This window comes from Misgurnus anguillicaudatus, chromosome 17 (genome assembly GCF_027580225.2).
Source record: "Misgurnus anguillicaudatus chromosome 17, ASM2758022v2, whole genome shotgun sequence".
Lineage (NCBI taxonomy): Eukaryota > Metazoa > Chordata > Actinopteri > Cypriniformes > Cobitidae > Misgurnus > Misgurnus anguillicaudatus.
In genome coordinates, this window is record NC_073353.2 from 28,626,525 (window position 1) to 28,649,582 (window position 23,058).

A 23,058-nucleotide genomic window follows, 5' to 3' on the forward strand; every position below is an offset into this window, starting at 1 on the left:
CAATCGATGCCTATTTTCGAAAGGCAGTAATCTAATTCAACCTATTCCTAGATACGCATGCTCAAGTGAAACAGCTCTGTTAATGTGAGACATAATTGGGTATTAAGGCATCAAATCAGAGCAGCTAACCACCTGGCATAGACTGCATTGACCTTTAGCATTAACAACTGCGAGCCTTCAAAGACTAAATCATTCTTGTGCCAACAGGAGAAATTGCAATAAAGTGGATCTTTTGAAGGAAAGTTACTGAGTCATAAACAAGCAAACTTTTTAGGAAATAATAAAGACGAATGTGAAAAAAAACAAATGTGACAGTCTCCTGTAGTCTCTCACGCATAAAAAAAAGATTTGCTAACTTAATAAAAAGTTGCATCTTATCTGGCATAGACCTAAAAAGCAACCCTATTACTTTAAGGAATATTCCATTTTCTTAAAAAAAAAAATCCAGACAATTTACTCACCACCATGTCATCCAAAATGTTGATGTCTTTCTTTGTTCAGTCCAGAAGAAATTATGTTTTTTGAGGAAAACATTGCAGGATTTTTCTCATTTTAATGGACTTTAATAGACACCAACAATTAACACTTAATTCAACACGTAACTGTTTTTTTCAACGGAGTTTCGAAAGACTATAAACAATCCCAAACGAGGCATAAGGGTCTTATCTAGCGAAACGATTGTCATTTTTGACAAGAAAAAAAAAATGCTCTTTTAAATCACAACTTTTCGTCTAGGTCCGGTCCAGCGCGACCTAACGTAAATGCGTAGTGACGTAGGGACGTCACGTGTTACATATATAAAACGCACAATTGCGGACCATTGTAAACAATAAACTGACACAAAGACATTAATTAGTATCAGTTGACATACAACAATGTAGGAACAGTCCTCTTTCACCCCACTTGTAAACACTGGGGTGGAGTTTCGCGTTCGTCGTCTGTGACCTCTTGACGTCATGACGTATTGTGTGGGGTCAAGCTGGCGCATCACGACCAGATCTAGATGAGAAGTTGTGGTTTAAAAGTGCATATTTTTTATTTTTCTTGTCAAAAATGACAATAATTTCGCTACATAAGACCCTCATGCCTCGTTTGGGATCGTTTATAGTCCTTTGAAACTCAACAAAAAAACATAATTTCTTCTCGACTGAACAACGAAAGACATCAACATTTTGGATGACATGGTGGTGTGTAATTTGTCCCGATTTTTCTTTTAAGAAAATGGACTATTCCTTTAATGTAACCAAATCCATGTATTTATTCATTATTGTATATATTTTTCAAGTACAACATAAATGTTAAATGAAGCCACACCTTTCTAGATTTTACCCACATGATTCTTAAAGGAAAACACCACAGTTTTTCAATAATTTACTATGTTCTTACCTCAACTTAGATGAATTACAGTTTTTCTCAGTCGCTTTAGTACAATTCTCAGATCAGAATTGAAATTCTCAAAACTTTGTGTTCAATTTTCACATCATTGTGTCACTTGTGCACATCAAAAAAGCAGTTTCTCATTTCTTTGAACAAGTTGCAAATGCTTTGGTACATCCATGCAAATGATTATGTACAATTCTCTGTTGATTCCTACATTATCAGTTGCTTATGTCATGTTGATCAAAATGTATTATAATGGGTCTCTGTTGAATAGTATCATCCCCCACAACATTTAGGCATCAGTTCATAGTATAAGTCTTTACATGCAAAATGATTGAACAAGTTGTCATAATACAGGGTATAATCATACATATTTCTAAACATTTCCATTAGATAGTTTTTCTAAATCTGTCGTGAATTGGTAAATTGCTCCAGTGTTTCCCCTACCATTATATAAGGGGGGCGCCCCGCCCTCCTTACGGCTCCACCCGCCCCCCTTGAAGGTCAAGTAAATTTGATTTGATTTTCTTTGAAGTGCCAGAGAACAATTTGTTATTTTATTACAGTTTTTCTCAGTCGCTTTGGTACAATTCTCAGATCAGAATTGAAATTCTCAAAACTGCTTGTTCAATTCTCACATCATTGTGTCACTTGTGCACATCAAAAAAGCAGTTTCTCATTTCTTTGAACAAGTTGCAAATGCTTTGGTACATCCATGCAAATGATTATGTACAATTCTCTGCTTTTTCTTACATTATCACTTGCTTATGTCATGTTGATCAAAATGTATTATAATGGGTCTCTGTTGAATAGTCTCACCCCCCACAATATTTAGGCATTGGTTCATAGTATAAGTCTTTACATGCAAAATGGTTGAACATATTGTCAAAATACAGGATATGGTCAAACATATTTCCATACATTTCCATTAGACGTTTTTTTCTAAATTTGTCCTGAATTGGTAAATTGCTCCCAGGTGAATCGTGACTTTCTCTAACAGACAGAAACGTCCCAAGCAAGCAAAAACCGAGACGTTGAAATGATGGCTAACTATAGACCCAATAGTAACCCACTTCTACCCTAAATAACCTTGAATTTGGTTACATGCCATTTTTGCCAAAATAACTTGAAGATGTATGATATTCCAACATGTAAGCAAAGTCAACAAGTGTTCAAGGTGTTTGCTTTCATTTCTTTTACATGTTCTAAAAGTATACACATCATCTATTCTTGGGTCATGGTTAGATGTCTATTAGACTTTTACTGGCAGCCAAAATTTAGCCTTGTTTTAGCCAAACATGCTTGCTGGGTCAGGAGGTATAGGAAGACTTCAGTGCAATTCCTACAGCACTGCATGTACAGTTTTCCCTAAATATATTGTCCTATGTTCACATTTCTACTTTTATGTTATGCAGTGCTGTCTTTTCCTTTCTGTATCATTATGACATAGTCTGTCAACGAATTACAGTAAAAACAGTAAAAGCGTAAATGTAAATTTTGTCCAGTCTCTTGCAATCAAACTCCCACATAACATACACTAAGGTGTAACTTACAATTGACAATACTTGTCATGAAAACTTTAGCCATAGTTTACATCAGAACATCCTCAGAGTGAATGTTATATTGACAACATGACTAAACAATTTGACTGTCTTATCCGTACACGATGACACAATGACTTGTCATTCTGATGGCACTGATACGTTCATTGACACAGATATTTAATTTTGAGAGATGAACTAAGGATTTTGAGTAAGAGAGTGGCTTTTGCAGGTAATCCATGGTGTTTTGCTGTTTGTACAAATTGTTTTGAGAAATGCACTTACTGTTTTGCAAATTGTGAGTATGATTCGAGAAATGTACCAAAGCGACTGAGAAAAACTGTAAACAAACTAAACAGCCCTCAAGTAATATGTTATTTATCTTATTTCCACAATGGCATGATTCTGTCAGTGTTTGCACGTTTACTTAAAATTATCCAATTGAGTGCGCACATTTAAATTTTACTGTTCGGCTTAATTTACTGCGCATGCTCTCTCTCTGTGCAGCGCGCGCCTCTCTCTCCCATAACTGGTGACGGTGTTTTGAAAGTCCGCCTCCGTATACTTTATTTTTCTGCGTAAACATCAACAGTCACGGCTTTACTGACAGAGAAGACGACTGATCGAGTTTATCATGACTTTCCCACACACACGCGCACATTATCTCCCTCTCTCATGCTATACATGCCCGCGCCGCGTACGTGTTTTGTAGTAACTCTGTGTAACAGTAACATTGTATGCTGTCATATTTCTGAATTTGCGAATGACGCGAATCGGGCGGCGCAATTGCCGCGAAAACACGCCATTTTCCTTTAAACACGTCTTCGCGCAAGTTGAGAATATGCAGCTCAAGCGAAAAAACTCAGAGCAGCTTCAAGAACGCGCACGCAGGATCTTTTGACATTGTAGAGGAGATAGCGAGCGAGAGAGAGAGAGATTGAGAGAGAGAGGTAAGAATGGTGCCCACGTTGAGAGAGCTTAATAGAAGACTAAAGTATGTATGTCATTCTTCTAATTACAGTATGTTAACTGGATAACACTGGATATAACTCATTGTATAGTTTAGTAAAATAAAGTATATTGATTACACAAATCAAACCTATAGTGATTGTTTTACTAGCTGCTGACCAGCTTAGGGAATCTCTATGGCTAATATCTAAGACATGTTGTTAATACAGTACTGTGTGTTGTACCTTTTCTTGATAATTAAGTCTTTTGGGGTAGCATCTTATGCCTAGAATTATTCAAGGAGCTTGATTCTTTTAAATTCCTTCAAAGTTTGATCAATTGCGCATAATGACATGTGCAACAAATGGATATAGGGTGTCAAACTCATAGACTTGCATCATGTAAGACGCTTATTTTAAAATATTTTGGGTCAACCTCTGACACAGATTTAAAGCTGAAACTTATCAAATCCTATCAGAAGTCCAGAATGTCATTGAAACACACCAGTGGCTTTGCTGTCATCAGGATTAAACATGTTACCCCTCGAAGTACCCCTCCCCACAGAGCTCCCACATAACAAATCACAATTTAACCCCTGTATATACATACCCAACCAAGCCCCCCCCCCCCAAAGATGTAAACCTAGGGGAAACACTGTGCTCCCAGGTGAATCTTGACTTTCTCTAACAGACAGGAACGTCCCCAGCAAGCAAAAACCAATACGTTGAAATGACGGCTAACTAGACCCAATATAGTCCGGCTATGAGTAACCCACTTCTACCCTAAATAACCTTGAATTTGATTTAGGGCCGGGACTCGATTAAAAAAATTAATCTAATTAATTAGAGGCTTTGTAATTAATTAATCTAAATTAATCGCATTTTAATCGCATATAAATATTTGACCTGAGAACATTAAGAAGTACTTTTTTACATGGATTTTAGTATACACTCTTAGAAAGGATGTGTTAATTTTATACAAATCATTGTGCTGTAAGCTTTTAACACATTATGTGTAATTTTAACACATTATGAGTCATTTTGTCTTGATTTTGTGTTCAAGTATAACAAAATGTGTTGTTTCAATAATAACACAGAGATGGGTGGATTCCAGGACGACGCAGTTAGTGTGTTGTCCCAGAATCAACACTAATGTGTTGTTTTTAACACATTCGTTCTTAGAGTGTACCATGAATAATGACTGAATACATAAGCTTAAGCAACAAAATATTGTTTATTGAGCCCTATTCGGACAGGATTAGTTTTACAGGGGTAGATGGCGCAATGTAATTTTACCACAGGACGTCGGTAATATTAATGGTCAATTCGGACGGGATTAGAAATCTCTGTAAAACATTCAGAAGTGGGAGGGGTAACTCGTTGGCGCAGCGCGTCACCTCTCGTCTTCACGTGCACGTTACCTTGCTTCCAGATATCAGATGTGCAAACAACATGACACAGACAAGGAAAACGCGAAACACTGTGTTTAATTTCAGTTTGGGGAGAACGTCATAAACAGTTCCATGCCTCTGAGAAGTAAATTTGACTTTTTTTTCAAGTTTGTGTCGTGTTTTATTCAGAAACTGACTTGTAACTGACTTGTTTCTCCGTCTAGAACGCAAGTAAATGCTTCTTTAAGCGCTTTTATATTTAAAAGAAACCCGCAAATTAAAAGGAAATGACGCGATTTACGTGTATATTTACAGCTGGTCTATTCGCACTGGATTTGTATTACCTGAGGTAATTTTTCCGGACCTTTTTACAGAAGGTAAAAGACGCCGTAATCTTTACTGACATGTTTTGCATTGAGATGCTCGATGTGCTGCGGTGATATGTGAATTCCTTGTTGCATAGCTTACACACAACCATGCTTTTATCGACGCTTACATCCGTTCGTTTTTTATAAAAAAAATTCCCATCCACGGGGCCAACCAAAGCGATCTCATCAGCCTCTTGGTTCATGTTCACTGTGGTTTGTTGTGAAGTCATGAACGCTAGTTGGTGCTCCAGTATAATCGGTCCGCCGAAACTCATGAGAAATGTTCCGCGGTGCAAAAATAAGTGCGATTAAAATGCGTTAAAAATGTTTAACGCGTTATTTTTGTGTAATTAATTAATCTTAATTAACGCGTTAAAGTCCCGGCCCTAATTTGATTACATGCAATTTTTGTCAAAATAACTTGAAGATGTATGATATTCCAACATGTAAGCGAAGTCCACAGGTGTTCAAGGTGTTTGCTTTCATTTCTTTTACAAGTTCTAAAAGTAAACAGATCGTCTATTTTTGGGCTAGGTTTAGACATCTATTAGACTTTCACTGGCAGCCCAAATTTAGCCTTGTTTTAGCCTAACATTTGCTGGGTCAGGAGGTATAGGAAGACTTCAGTGTAATTCCTACAGCACTGCATGTACAGTTTTCCTTAAAGAGATTGTCCTATGTTTACATTTCTACTTTTTTTTCTTTGTGTTATGCCGTGCTGTCTTTTCCTTTCTGTATGGCAATGACATGGTCTGTCAACCAATTACAGTACAAACAGTAAAAGTGTAAATGTAAATTTTGTCCAGTCTCTTGCAATCAGACTCCCACATAACATATCCTAAAAATTGTCATGAAAACTTTAGCCATAGTTTACATCAGAACATCCTCAGAGTGAATGTTATATTGACAACATGACTAAACAATTTGACTGTCTTATCCGTACACGATGACACAATGACTTGTCATTCTGATGGCACTGATACGTTCATTGACACAGATATTTAATTTTGAGAGATGAACTAAGGATTTTGAGTAAGAGAGTGGCTTTTGCAGGTTAGCCATGGTGTTTTGCTATTTGTACAAATTGTTTTGAGAAATGCACTTACTGTTTTGCAAATTGTGAGTATGATTCGAGAAATGAACCAAAGTGACTGAGAAAAACTGTAATTCATACCTTTTTTTCAATGTGTGCACTTCCAATCTTTGTACAGCGCCTTGTGAATGTGTTACCATTTAGCCTAGCCCCATTCATTCCTATGGCTCAAAACAGGGATGAATTTAAAAGTCACCAAACACTTCCATGTTTTCCCTATTTAAAGACTGTTACATGAGTAGTTACACCAGTAAGTATAAAACTTTTGTTTGGAGCCATAGGAATAAATAAACTAGGCTAAATGCTAACACATTAAAGAAGCGCTGTACAAAGATTAAAAGTGCACGCATTGAAAAAAATAGGTATGTATTAATTCATCTAAGTTGAGGTTATAACATAGTACAATATTGAAAAACTATGGTGTTTGCCTTTAATATTTATGGCCTGGTCAACTGCCAAGCAAAGTCAACTTAATGTGTCCAGACTATTCAGCTAACAGCACACGTCGCCAGCTAACTTTGATTTGAATCTTTTCAGAGGACAAATACATGTTCATTTTGTATTCCATATCTAACACCGGTGACCGGAGGCTTCTTAGCATCCCCACAGAGTGACATTTAATTCGTGTCAGGCTCTGAAGTGTTGTCATGTCGGCTAAATTGTCGGTTATGCCTCATTAAGCGCAATGATTGGGCAAAGAAAATTTGAGAAGTAAACTAAAGAGACACCCATTCATGTTCTCTATCATCATTTAGACATGGACACAAGTGGTGCAATGTCATTGTCTTGTTTCCTCCAATCAGACAACACACAGGGCAGATGTCACTGAGATAACATGAGATATGTGTCAAGTGCTATACGACTGAAGTTACAATGCATAGGATTTTATCTGGCACCTGAACCATAAGTTTGTTTTCTGCTATCATTTTGCAATAGCATGTAAAGTGGTTAAGTGCTCTTTAAGGACCTGATGATGCTGGATCAGGGTAGTTTATGCTGGTAAGTGTTGATTTTGCGCTGCTTGGAACAGCATGTTCATCTACATTTCTGGTGAAGCTGGTTGAATAAGCTAGTCATGCTAATAAAGCTAAGTATAGAAATAGTTCATCCATTAATTTTTTAATGTAATTATTAGTATGTACTAATGTCGTTACCAAACCAGTTTGAGACTTTTTTCCTAGTAACATGTGATGGTTACCAATTTTGACTTTCCAAAGAAATTTTTCAATGAATCAGTTAAAGGATAATTCCGGTATTTAACACTTTGAGTCTCATTTCTGGTTTGTTTTGGATGAACTACAGTGATGGACACAGAAATTTTGACAATAGGTCGTGTCTTGACTTTTCGACTGATTTAGAAGCGTCTCTTGACTGCTTCAGAATGGAAGTCAATGGCCATGCACAAAATGTCATTAAAACAACACTTAACGTTCATTTTCAAAACTGTACTACTCACCGAGTGGTTTATGGTGTTCGTTGATGATTAAAAACAAATATATTGGCGCAATGTATGATTTCAATCCGTGTTATTTGGTATAGTGGAACTATTTTTTCAGATACCTCACAACCGCGTATATACTTCCGCTCTATATTTGAGTCTGAAGCATGAATGAACATAATCCAACAAACTGTAATAAAACGGTAGCATACTTCCAAAATCAAGTTTATTTATAACACTTACACCATCCAATATGTTTTTTTCATCGGCAGAACAATAAAGAAGATATTTTGCAGAAACACCGGTGCTCCGTCATGCAAGTCAACCGATCCGCACACTTTAAGAGCTAAAGCATATATATCCAATACAACAGTAATCCCCCATAACTCCGTGTGACATATTGACGTCTTGTGAAGCAAATCAATCCGTTTTTGCAAGAAACTGAATGGTATTTACAACATTATTAGCGTGAATGTCAAAGCAGGAAGCGCGTTTTCCGTTTGAGGCGATCTCTTCCACTGGTGTGCGTTTGGTGGCTGTTGGCTATGGATGTTGGTCTCTCTGCGCCACCTATAGAGCGGGAGCGTGAAGCGCACTTCCTGCTTGGCAAAAGCTCTGCATTAACGCTGTAAAATATTTATATATATATTCGAATCCCAAAACTGAAATACGGAACGAATATTCGAATATTCTGGTCCAGCCCTACAAATATGGGAAAAATTTATTCGGAGAGAAACCGAGCGAAAAAACAACAACCACATGTAAACAGTCCCTTTTCCTTTTCCGGCGGCGGCGGAGTGATATATCAGCGAGCAATGAGTCTTCCAGAGAAGTCAATGGAATTTTACAAAATGCCAAATAAAACATGACAGAAACTGTATTTCGCTACACAACTTGTTTTTAATCATCAACGAACACCACGAACCACTCGGTGAGTAGCACAGTTTTGAAAATGAACGTTAAGTGTTGTTTTAATGACATGTTTGTGCATGGCCATTGACTTCCATTCTGAAGCAGGCAAGAGACGCTTCTAAACGAGTCAAAAACTCAAGACACGACCCATTGTCAAAATTTCTGTGTCCATCACTGTAGTTCATCCAAAACAAACCAGAAATGAGACTCAAAGTGTTAAATACCGGAATTATCCTTTAAACCAGTTCACAAAACATGCCTGAACGATTCATTCACAAATCTAGATTTAAAGTGCAATTGAATGAAATGTTTCCTTTTGTTTCTCAAGTAATTAACAAAATGCATAAAAAAGTGTCTGGCAAATGCATACATGTAACTTTAAAAAAGCAAGTTTAAAATGACATGATGGTGCATAAATGACTACAAATAAAAAAAATGGATGAACTATTCTTATAAGAGGTTCTTGATTATTATTTTTATATATTCATTTCTTTTGCATATTTAAACATATATCTTATCTCCAAGCACACAACTTTTACATACAGTAACATCTATCCATCACCAAACAATTACTCTTGCCACTCATTATCTACAGTACATGAGTGCTAACCCTCTCGATGGATACCACAGCCAAATAAACCTGTTGGCTTTCCAAACTCACCATTAACAACCAGGATGATGTCCCGGAAGTCAATCTCTCCTCTGGCTTCGACTCTGGCTTCACATCGATATACTCCTTCATCTGCTTTAGTCACTCTCTGGACTTGCAGATTGTTGTTCGGCAGGAGCTGAAACTCTGGAGGGCCGAAAATATGATGACGTTAATGACACTCTCATTCAAAGGATCTATATTTATCACTGTGTGTTTCATGTAAATGTGATTTTATCCAGAGCTGTCGAGCGACTCGCTTGTTAACGCTTGTCAACACACAGAGCTGTGCTGTTAAATGCGAGAACTTGCAGCACGGCACGGTTATAAAAAATGTAAACCTTGCAAACCAAAGTTTAAAGAGCTTTTAGTGTGTTTATAAGGGCCAGGTGCCCTATAAACAGTGTCAAGTGTAAAATACTGTATAGATCATTTTCTAATCAGGCATTGTCTCAACAAGAATAAGTACTTACCTGTAGAATCAAGCTTATGTTTTGCTGTAATAGCCAATAAAACACAATAAACTACAATTGATTTAACCGCATGCAGCTCACATGCGACCAATACTAGCAGGTAGACACAGTGCATAGTGCCATTTAATACCAAGGAGATGCAAAATGTTACTGCGTAACACTTCAGATCCGCTTCAGAGCATTCAAAACAAAATGTCTTGAAATTGCCAGTGGTATTAAGTAAAATTAATGAATATCTGTTAAAGGGATAGTTCACCCCAAAATGAAAATAATGTCATCAATGTCTCACCCTCATGTTGTTCCAAACTCGTAAGACCTCCGTACATCTATGAAAACAACGTTTAAGATGTTTTAGATTTAGTCCGAGAGCTTGTTGACCCTTCATTGAAAATCTACGTACGGTATACTGTCCATGTCCAGAAAGGTAATAAAAACATCATCAAAGTAGTCCATGTGACATCAGTGGGTCATTTAGAATTTGTTGAAGCATCGAAAATACATTTTGGTCTAAAAATAACAAAAATTACGACTTTATTCAGCATTGTCTTCTCTTCCGCGTCTGTTGTGAAGCGCATTCATGAGACTAAAGTCACATGACTGCAGTGAAGCAGATGAAGTGTTATCCTCAGACATGTTTGCGAAGTTTTTTCCCAAAACTTACAGTGTGCGTCTCCCACAGACTGTAAACGAAGCCCGGGCGCACAAAAAATAAACAGCTGGGGCGACCAGATAACACGTCAGCCGTGTCGTACGTCATCCGAGTCACTGCAGTCACGTTCCTTTAGTCTTGCGGATGCGCTTCACAACAGACGGGGAAGAGAAGACAATGCTGAATAAAGTCGTAATTTTTGTTATTTTTGGGCCAAAATGTAAATGACCCACTGATTTCACATGGACTACTTTGATGATGTTTTTATTACCATTCTGGACATGGACAGTATACCGTACATAGATTTTCAATGGAGGGTCAGCAAGCTCTTGGACTAAATATAAAACATCTTAAACTGTGTTCTGAAGATGAACGGAGGTCTTACAGTACGAGTTCAGAACGACATAAGTAGTAAGTCATTAGTGACATTATTTTCATTTTTGGGTGAACTATCCCTTTAAGGGAAAATGCAAATGTTAATAATATTTAACAGTAGGCTATTAAATATTTTTCATGTATTAAATTCTGAAGCCTTCCAACTTATAAGTCTGTATTTATTGCAGTCATTACTTACTAATGCCCCTTACTAACCAAATGTATAGCTGGTGGTTCGACAGATACTTACTCTCACTATCTTCCATGATCTCAATGTTGTTATAAAACCAGGAGACCACAGGCACGGGGGAGCTGGTGACATCGCAGACCACTTCAGCCACATCACCCTGTCGAAACTCTTGAGGGGACTTCACGTCCCTGAATGTCAGCTTCTCTGTTGATTAGAGGAGAGAGGAACATTGTGAAATCTTTTAGGTGATATAGATGTGCAATGTTAGATATGATGTCCTCTCTCACTCTCTCTCTATGAACTCACACACATACTGCAAATTTCATTATATTATTGTATTAAAGCATATATTGTATAGCTATCTATCCAATGTGTACCCTGGATAAAAATAGCTATTCAAATAATTTACTTTCTTCAAGTTTTACACCAGATACAATTTTTTCTCATTATTAGGCTGAAGGAGTGAAAGGAAGGTAGAAGGACTTCACATCTAAGCAGTATAAAGATGGAAACAGATAACATAAGGGCCTCTGAGTCTTAGTTTAAGCCTCTAGAGAAGAATTTTCCAAAGAAAAATCAATAATAACAAGGGACAAGTCCACATCTACAACTTCTAATCATAAATCAGATGAGTTCCAGATTATTCGCAGTTACACAGCAGAAAGTTAATAGAAATAATCTGTCACATTGCGACACACCGATACCATATTCTGTTTGTGTGTGAAGCTGGTGTAAACATCTGTGTCCTGCAGTGGAAGAGACATCTTCAAAAGAGCTGGTAGATCCTGCACGTTCTCATCAGCACAGAGGCTCTGGGTAATGATCATTGAGTCGTGTCTGTTAACATATGTCTCCCACCGCCCTAAATACAACTTCTAAATGAACAAAGAAATGCCAGATCTGGTACAAAGTCAGACACTGAGAAGTAATCTTATGAAATATCTCCTGAAGGTTTCACAAAATCCACTAATTATACGCAATGAGGATTAAAATATCATTCCAGTATTTTTAAATAAGAAACACACTGAATTTGATGAACGTTTTATGAAGCCTCAGTTTACCCCGGTGTATAAATTTAAGGACTTTTTTATATACTTTTGAACCCAGTTCTTTATAGAGAGTGATTTTCACACCTGCTCCTTTAATTTATTATTTTGTCCATGCCAGGCATCAGAGTTTAGCAATTATTGCATGTGTTTTAAGCCTGTGGCATGATGCAAATTTTGGAAATTAAGCATACTCCTTATTAAAATCCCTAAAAAATGATCTTTGGCGCCTGTCTTACTTCAAAATTGACTACAATATTTTGTGTATGCACCTTATTTCGACCTACACAGTAATGTTATAAGTTAAAGTGCACCTATTTCATTGGTAAAAACGATGTTATTTTGTGTATTTGGTATAATACAATGTGTTCGCAAAAATAACACATTATTTTCCACATACCGTACGTTTTTGTAGCACCATATTTCACTTTCTTCCTGAAACGCATGGATTTTGTACAAAACTCATCAATTTAAAAAGCGTTGTGTCCCTGATTGGCCAGCTAATCTGTACGTTGTGATTGGCTGAATACCTCTGACCTCAGCCGGAAATATGACGCTCCTTACCATGTTTACAAGATACGCTCACAAAGCAATGCTAACAGGAGTTAACTTACAGGCTGTGAGTCAAAGTGGGAGGAGTTATGATAATGTCGGTCTTGTCTACATCACCAATCCCAGGACGTAAACTGTTGCCTACAATTCGTGTGTTTGTTGTAGTCCAAGAAAAGAGATTTATGTTGAAGACGATAACTCGCGTCATCGTTTACTTTGGGGTTTGCACCTTTTGCATATCGTTAACATGTACTAATACACACTTAAATCATGAATCGGACCATTGGCACTCTTTAAGAACTGGCATAAAAAAACTCAGTGTCGTGTGTGTGTTGTCATAAAATCACATTTGACCATCACTACATATAAAGAAATTTGTTTGTTTTTATTTAATGTCTGAACTTTTTACATAGTCCCTTACTTTAATTGAATTTAATAAATGCACTTTTGATGAGCGACTAAGGGGGCGTGCACACCAAAGCTTCAATGCCCATGGAAGGCGCACGTTTTCAATTGTTTCCAATGGAAGCGCTGCATTTTTCAAAAAAGCCAGCAACTGGCGTTTTTTTTTTTTTTTTTGATGAAAGCCGACGTTCAGTATTTTTCCACGCTCACCGCTGACCGCCAATCAAGTTGAATAATATTGAACTTTGGGTGAAAAGTTCAGCTTGTCAATGTCAGTTCTCACACAGCCGTCCAATCACAGTGGAGGAGAGGTGGGACAAATATCACAACAACCAACCGGCTTATCGTACAACGACTGATAAACAAAGCAAAAGTATCACAGCAACCAAAGCGCTCAGCTGAAGAAAGCTGGCAGTCGGCAGAAAAAAAATGGCAGTCGGCCTCCGCTGGGCGTTTTCAGCCATGTTTAAAAGCTTTAGTGTGCACACCCCCTTAAAATGCACTCAAATATATACTTATTGGAGAATATGTTCCAAAGGCAAGTTCAACAAAAACATATTTGTCTCAAAACAACCCATCACAGGCCTGATGTCCCGTTTTTAGCTTAATGTTTTACTATAAGGAGCTCTCGACACAGTCCTGGCCAAAGCATATCCATTTACCCTTTGTTGCCGCTCTATTGAGGTTCAACACATATCTTTGTAGCTTTCTTACTTTCATTCATGCTGGTTTCATTTCTGTGATGTGGCAGCAGCTGTCTGCTTATTGAGGGAATTATATTTAGCTGTACATCAACAGATTTGTCAAACATCTTGAAATCGAACACGTCCATTTTCTTATCATTGTGAGGTTTCCCTTTAAAGGCTTTTGGATGTCATCTATTCAATTGGAAAATCAAAACAGCTATTTCAATGGCAACATTTCAAATGCAGGCAAATGGTGAAAGGGCTTTTTTGTGCTAGCAAACATAAAGCCTTTTGCTTTGTAATGGATTCCCAAATAGTGGTGCCAAGATGTTTTCTTTTTTTAATTTGCAACAATATAGAGTCCTCTCGAATTGCTTTTACAGCCTGGGCATTTAACAGCGTGGTTTCTTGTACAGTAATATGCCGGATAAATTGCAATTTAAATGTATGATAATTCGAGGTAAAATAGAAATACAGATCATCGTGTGCATCTTTGAAGACGACAACCAATTTCAGGACCAAGATTTTTCATAAGCAGAACACATACTGGTATCAAATGCAAAAAATAAAGGGTAATTGAAAAGCAAACATCCCTGTCATCTTGACTGGCCCACACGAAATGCCCGCTTATTATTTTCTCTGCTTTGAAAGCCTGATTCGTCAAATTGAGCAAAAGAAGACAATTAGGCATTTCTGCAGTGCCAGGAATGGCACTACTCATGGGAACATCTCTGAACCGACTGGTTTCCCAGCACAGATGTGAGTCTGGGCTATGACAGTGATAGGATGTTGCCTTCGTGCCGTTTAAAGACTTTGGGTTTGCTGGGAAACCTTACTGTGGGTTCACACCAGACGCGCTTGGGGATCAAATTCCCGTCTACCGTGCGTAGTTGGACGCAGTGGCGGCTGGTCACTAGCCCCAAAGTTGGCCAGAGAAGAAAGCTACTTTAACATGTTACAAAAAAGATAAATATATAATGCAAATTAATAAAAAAAAAAAAATGTTTAGTGGTACTGTTTCACTGTTAGTTTATTTAAATGTTTATTTAAATGTTTATTTAAAAAAATAAATAATCAAAACTGAGTTTGTTTTGTGTGTGTCATGTTTGTGTGTCTGGGGCGCACCCCTAATGAGTGTCTATGTAGGTTAGTAAAAAGGTTAAAAACATGTGACCTGAGGCTGAGCTCTAATTGGCTGGTTTCGGATCCGTTAGGTTAATGAAGGATAATTGACTGTCGGGATTTTCAAATGAAATAGTCTAACGCAAACTCTGGTGTGTTTGTGAGTGTGTGTGAATGATTACCATGATTAGTTCATGATAATAAACCCACATTATACATTAAATTTATTTCATGCAGTTGACATCAACAGTAACATTTTCAGCATTTTAGCTAAGCAGTAATGATACCTGATAAACGGCTATTTACAGACCTGCATTACCGCAGTAAAAGTTTAATTTCAAGTTTGTATGCGCCCCCCCAATTTTTTTTAGCACCAGCCGCCACTGGTTGGACGTTTGAACATTGTGAGTGTACTCGCTTCATTAGTGCGTGAAATTCTAGTAATCGAGACATTCGCGTCATGGGAGGGGCTTCTACGGCTCCGCTCGCTTCCTGTAATCACGTCACTACTAGAGCAAGCTCCTGATTGGTTAACGCGGCACGTTTTTACGCCAAAGTTCACATTTTTCTACTTGCGTGTTTCCCGTGGCAACGCTCAATTCAAAGTGATTTCATTAACATTGAAATCACTCCCACTTGACGCCTCTACCACGGCAGCATTATGCTACGTACACATCAAAGGCGGGGCATCGTGTTGATTACTTGCAGGATTTAACTTTGTGTCATGCAAATTTACTTGGGCGGAGACGCGTTTGTGGCGAATACTGCATGTTTTCGCGGCAAACGCGCCGCACATATTGTGTCATTCGCATCGCCCCACGCGAGGATGCGTCTGATCGCGTCTTTGCATTGACTTTGTATGTAATCTACTGGTGCAAATCGTTGAACTCCCGTCTGGTGTGAACCCACAGTTATATCTCCAAAGTGGATTCTGTATGTTGGCTACTACGCTTGGGAGGAAGAACCATTGCTGTATCTAACTTCTCCATTAATACAGTACAAATGAACAAGTCATGAACAGAGCTATGTGGATGTTGCACATTCGGTTTTGCCACACATAATATCCTACAACCCCCTGGTATTTACTGCCCTCTATCTTATATATTTCTCAATGAAGGTTGGCCATAAATAACATGAGAAAAATGGAGAAAAATGCATGCGTACAATGTACATGAACTGCCCTAGGGGCACTGTGCTCAGCAACAAATGAAATTTATATGATGCGGAAAGTTTGCATGCAATTTAGGTATTTAGTTGAGCTTAAGGGCATATTTAATATTATTGAAAGTAAATTGATTAAACAATTCTTAATCTGAACAATTACTGTATGCTGTTACCTGTATTAAATCAATATCAAATACAAAAGTTTCAGTAAAGTATGTAAAACATACAATTATGCAAAAATGCCCGCTAGGATATACAGTATTAGTTAACTGAATGGTTGCTTTGTTAAATTATGAAGGTCTTTACTATTAATCTAAGCCTGTTTAACTCTGCCGCCCCTGTACACTAAATGTAAACTATTCCCCCCCCAAAAAAATAATATTATTTAATATTCATATATTTAATATTTTTCAAATTATGACAAACATGGGCAATATATCAAATGAAAGCTCTCATTCTCAGGAATAAGGTAATTTTTGTTCTATTATCATCACATATCCAACAATCGTCGAATGAATAATGAGGTAAGAAATGGTCTTTTGTAAACTTACAAGTGAAACTGAGCATGAGCTGCCTCAGATAGCAAAGATAGCCACAAATGCTACATCATCTTTTAGCTTAGGTCCTACTCTACAAAATTAGCAAATTTACAGCGTTTTCTGTGGTTGTGTGCACGAAAAATGTATTATACACTTTCAAATACAGACTTTTGGAAAAAAAATCTAAAAGCGCTTATTTATTTTTGTGTTTATTAGAGGACTGATCACACAGCCATGTTTAGCACTTTCAACAGTGTTTTATAAAATTTGGAGGGGTTTCCTGTAAAATGACATCAACATTTTACATTTACTCAACTGTATGTGGTTATGAGGGGCTTTTCAATTTGGGCATGCCACATTTAGAAAAATGGCTCATAGTGTTTTGCAGTGCTTTCTTTTGCTTGATTTTTAAGCTGATTTTACTGTATATAATAAATTAAGTCATGTTAACTGTGCTTAGTGTTATCTGTCTATATGAATGTAATAATAAAATGATGATAACAGAGAAGAAAGAAGAACTGATTATTTGCATGTGTTCAATACTCACGATAGATCTCTAGCACCACTGTGGCCTCTTGCACTTCCCCTCGGGCATCGCTGGCCTGGCAACGGTAGATGCCAGCATCTTCTATTTTGGCATTATAAAGCGTGAGTCTGGAACGAACACCTTCATTGTGCAGGGCCACCCGTGGAGATGGGACCATCCGCTCCCCTTGCGGGTTATACCAGTCCAAACTGACAGGCTCTCCGATCACTACAATACAAACATATACACAGTTACAGTATCATTACAATGTTGCATATAAAATATACAGTATTAACAGTACATTTTAATTTATGAGGACTGCCTGAGGATACTACTGTACATAGACTTTTTTATGTTGGCTTAGATTCAAATGGGCTGTGATATACACTTCAAACCAGCATTGGGTCAAAAAGGAATGAACCCAACCTGTCGGTTTGTGTCAGGTTGTTTCACACAAAATGCTGAGTTGTTTTAACCCATTTTTGGGTCAAATATAAACATTTTCTAGGTTAATTTAACCGAATGGTTTAAGTTTGTTCCTTTTCTGACCCAATGCTGTGTTGAAAATAACCATTATTTTTTCTATTCTGTTTGGTGCGGCTAGTGACAGAAATGACATACTTCACTTTTAAAGCCATCTCTTCAGCCGCTAGTAGTGACATACATCCTCACTCTCTCTACCTCTCAAATACACACAATGTAATAAACAAAACACGTCATGTGTACAGTCCTGCAGAGACTGGCTCTCTGAAACCATACATGGTACCAAGGTGGTTGGCGCTGTAAATCCTGCACTGCTGGAAAGTCATAAAAAGCATCAGCGTGATGCAGCACTTCTGCGCTCAAGACATCAATCAGTGGCACAACAGGGGCCTTCGCCTGGACTGTGGGGAAGCGTGAGGCGGCGGCTCCAGGCAGGCCCACGCTTCAGCTCCACTACCATGAAAGCGATGCTGAGAGCGGCAGGGGCTTATCAGTGAAGGAGCAGAGGCTGATCTGTGGGATGCTGGAGGGTCAAGGAGAGGTCACAGCTGCCTAATCTCAGATGCTGGACCATGGAAGGGGTAAGCCCGCTTTTACTTGATGCGTCCGTATGAGCATCAGAATGCTCACACAGAAAGGTGAGCCATACGCTGGGCTCCGCAAAACCTCTGAATGGTTGTAACATTGGCTGAATCTGAAGGAAGGCTGGCTGAGTGGATGAGTGTCTGCATACCAAATACTCAGAGGCAAAGAAGAACGACTGCAAATAATGCTGAAAACATTTAACAGCATCTGTTACGGCTTAATTGCTTTTCATTACAGTGTAAGTGTAAACATCGGCCCTTTACAATGGACAACAAATCCAAATAGTAACAATGTTAATAACAATGTTTCATTTAAAATGTTGTGTCATTCTTTTCAATGTTCTGCAAAGACAAATCAACATAAGCAAGCCAATTCTCTGTTGATTTTTCCAGAAAAAAGTAAATGGTAATGTTAAAACTTAAAATTAAAGTGCTATTTAGGGCATTACCTAACACAGCACACTATCTGCTTTTCCAAACAATGGAAGACGGGGGTGGTGAGGTTTTGCTTAGAAAACCTATTTATATATGTGACCCTGTGAAATGTTTTGTTCCTCAATAGAAAGTAAGTCAAGTCAAGACATTTTTACTTTTGGCTAATCTGTTACAGGTGCAGTGTGTAAATTTTAGGAGGATCTATTGACAGAAATTCATTATAATAAACATAACTATGTTATAAGACCTTACATAATGAACCGTTATGTTTTTATTACCTTGCAATGAGCCATTTCTATTCACATACATCGTGGGTCCCCTTACATGGAAGTCGCCATTTGGGCCACCATGTTTCTACAGTAGCCCTAAACAGACAAACTGTGCATTTCATGACCATGATGTCTCAGACGACGACATGTTTGTGCTGTATTGGCTACCCTAGCTTCTCTATACGTTTCGTAAGTGGTGGACTGAGCCTTTGATTGCAATTCGCAATCTCACCGCTAGATGCCGCAAAAATCTACACACAGCACCTTTAAAACAAAAGACAAGTAGATTCATTTGAGGACGAAATACTAATAAACATATTTACTTTTATGTAACAGACAGTTCAGACTTTAAATTATATGGGATCAAAGCCATTAAAAAATGACTATAAACATGCCTATGTCCATGCCACCACATGTATTAAAGGGGACTTTTTTAAGATGTCAAAAGAATCTTGGGTGCCCCCAGAGTACATATGTGAAGTTCTAGCTCAAAATAACATATAGATAATTTATTATAGCATGTTAAAATTGCCACTTTGTAGGTGTGAACAAAAATGTGCTGTTTCCTTTAAAATGCAAATCAGCTGATCTCTACACTAAATGGCAGTGTCGTGGTTGAATAGTGCAGATTAAGAAGCAGTATTTTCCCCTTCTGACATCACAAGGGGAGCCAAATTTCAATGATCTATTTTTCACATGCTTGCAGATAACGGTTTACACTCCCCGTTCAAACGCCATCAGCGCCAGTATGAATACGCGTAGGGTGCCCCTATGCGTCACTATATCGACGAAATGGGAACTCCGTTGCTTTCATGCTAATCCCTCAGCGTCGGATATAGACGAAAGGGAATCCCGGAAGGTGATGCCGTCACGTTATGCGACGATCGGCAGGATCATGCCGCTTCTGGGCGGTAACTACTCAATTTTTGTTCCAAATTTTTTACTATTGTCACTTGGGGTTGGAATGACTTTCTGTTACATAAAATTACATCCTAACCCAAACCCAACTCTAAATCTAACCCCAAGTGACAATGGCTTAAAAATCAGAAGACGAAAATTATAAACCAATACTTAAACTGACATCCAAACCCCAAGTCTAACCCCAACCCCAAGCGACAATGGTTTAAAAATTGGGAAAAAACTTAGTAGTTACCGTCCAGAAGCGGCATGATCCTGCCGATCGTCGCATAACGTGACGGCATCACCTTCCAGGATTCTCTTTCATCTATATCCGACGCTGAGGGTTTAGCATGAAAGCAACGGAGTTTCCATTTCGTCGATATAGTGACGCATAAGGGCACCCTTTGCATCTTCATACTGATGCTGAAGGCGTTTGAACATGCTTCAGATTTTGACGCCTTGGGGAGTGAGAATGTGTTGTGGTTTACCAAAACTAAGTTACTGTATTGTTCATTTTTACATTTTCTATGTAGATAGAAGCACTAAGGACCCAATGGTAGCACTTAAACATGAAAAAAGGCAGATTTTCATAATATGTCCCCCTTTTAATGCAACAAGTTGCTATGTTTCTTTGGCAATCACAAACATCCTTGTTAGAATAATGAACTTCACTACTTGGCAATGGAATTGTTTATTCAATTACTTATTATTAAAAATAAGATTTTATTTTATTTTTATTGAACATTAACGTCTTTTTGACGTCTGCTAAAAAGCATTAAGCATCTCTATCTATGCATTACAGTAATTTTACAATGGCCTCTCGTGGCTTATTGCTTCGATGGACAAGTGCATTGAGTATTTATTAGCAATGGTATATGGAAGTTAATGTGCCTATTAACACGCCTTCTGTTAGCTTTTTTAACGGTAGAACGGCCCCTTCTGCTAGAATCTATTAAATGACCAAACACTAAGCCAGTTAAAAATGAGCTTGGAGCACAAATCAGCATTGTGATGCTTTCGCGGCCCTTTGAAAGCCATGATTAACCAATTAAACAAGTTAACATCTTTAGTTAAAGCTGTGGAGCTTTACCAAAGTGAAAGCACGTTTAATCTGTGCCAGATACAGTATAAAACGATTTGGACATTTATAAAACTTGCACACACACCCGCACTCCCTGAGACTATTTAAAAAGCTGTTTTTGAAGGGCGACATGCAGTGTGCCGCATAGTTGACCCGAATGTCCACAGGGCATGTGCGTGGCCTTCGCATCTCCAGCCAGAGATACTGTACCAGCTTGTTAACAACCTGCAATCTGGCTGTCATCCAGCAGGGGTCAGTATGCTTCACCCTGTTTAAAACATGCTGTCAGGTACAGCCTGAAGCTTAGGAAGCAGAACCTGACTACAGCTGCTCAGCCGTGTGGAAAACCAAAACAAAAGCTAGCTTCACCACAAAGCCTGCCTGACATAATCCCCCCCTCCGCAAATGGATATCCATACTCATTTCCTAAAGCACACGGTCTATGAACAACTTTGCCTGCAGTGTGCGGGAGGAGAGCAGCTTAACAATGCAAGGAGCTGCTGTTTACTCTTTACTGGTATTAAATGATAAGCAACTGAATGCAAGGAACTGAAGTAGACACTTAGGGTGTAGACTGCTGTTTGTGCCCACATGTGGCACACTGGTGGGTTATAAGCACATCTTTGTGAAAACATTTAAATAAAAACTGTCAGAAAAGGCAACATTTGAATATGCACGTGATCACTTATTTTCTCTGGAGTCGAAAACTCAGTCATAATATTCAATACTGCTTAAGAAGAAAACACAATTCAAGTTTTATAATAAATGATTAATCGTGTCAGCACAATGCAAATTGTGTGCATTCATGCATCTATCTAACATTTATCAGCATTAAAGGGAACATATCATGAAAATCTGACTTTTTCCATGTTTAAGTGCTATAATTGGGTTCCCAGTGCTTCTATCAATCTAGAAAATGTGAAAAAGATCAACCCAGTAACTAATACCGCATTCCAGGCAGCCTGTAACCTGTGTTTTTCCAACCTTCCACCCGTGAAAGTGCACTGGAACGTCAGTCGAACCCCCGACTTCCCATCCGTGAACTCGTACTAGATTGATGTACTCCCTGTTCCGAGCTCTGATGTCACACAGCACGCGAAACCATACAAAACAACAATGGCGGCCCCCACGGATGCAGTGTTTCTGCAAGTGGCACACGGTGGGAATACACTTTAGGACAATATAACATTACAGTCAAATTAATAATAATATAATAATAATAGTAAATAATACACACGATTATATATTACAATGTTATGTGTCTAAAACAATAAGTATGTCGTGAAAGTATATCGCCGCATGGACATGTTAAGGTGACGTAAGTTCCTTCCGCCCAGGTAGTTTGGCGTGACTTGCCTGGAACGCTACAAAGTCGTGAGTCCTGGTTTGAAGTTGTAAAGGGCGATTTATAGTCGTGCGTAGGTCCTACGCCGTAGCTACTGCGTAGCCTGACGTGCACCTCCAAAAATTTTAACAGCGCGTCAGTTCTACGCGGACCGCAAGCGCTGTGATTGGTCCACCAGAACCCCTCCCGTCAGGTAAAAAAAACTGCGTCATAGGTATTTCCGTTTGCGACGGTGAAAACAAAGATGAGCCAAGTTGAGGAGTGATTTAACTCAAACTGCAACAAAAGTCACTGTTTATTTACTTCCATCATTGCTGGTCTTCTAAAATCATACACAACAAGTTGCGGCTTCTTCTTCATTTGTGGATTAACTTGCCAAGTTTCTTCTTCTCTGACGGTCGCGCTGCTACTGTGGTTACACGCGTGGATACTGCCTACCAGCGGTCTGCGCGTGTGTTTGCACGTCGACGCGGACAACAACGCAAAAGTATAAATGAAAACTGACGCGGAACCTA

General features: G+C 38.4%; 1 protein-coding gene across 4 annotated transcripts in view; it reads right to left on the reverse strand.

Annotated features, from left to right (window-relative positions):
* ncam2 (neural cell adhesion molecule 2) overlaps positions 1–23,058 on the reverse strand; it is a 269,337-nt gene that overhangs the window by 64,390 nt on the left and 181,889 nt on the right. For all 4 annotated transcript variants that reach the window (XM_055214609.2, XM_055214608.2, XM_055214610.2 and 1 more), the window contains exons 3-5: positions 17,468–17,674; positions 11,467–11,610; positions 9,732–9,866 (exon numbers count right to left, since the gene is read on the reverse strand). In XM_055214609.2, coding sequence (XP_055070584.1) covers positions 9,732–9,866; positions 11,467–11,610; positions 17,468–17,674 — 486 coding nt within the window. The remainder of the gene's footprint in view (positions 1–9,731; positions 9,867–11,466; positions 11,611–17,467; positions 17,675–23,058) is intronic.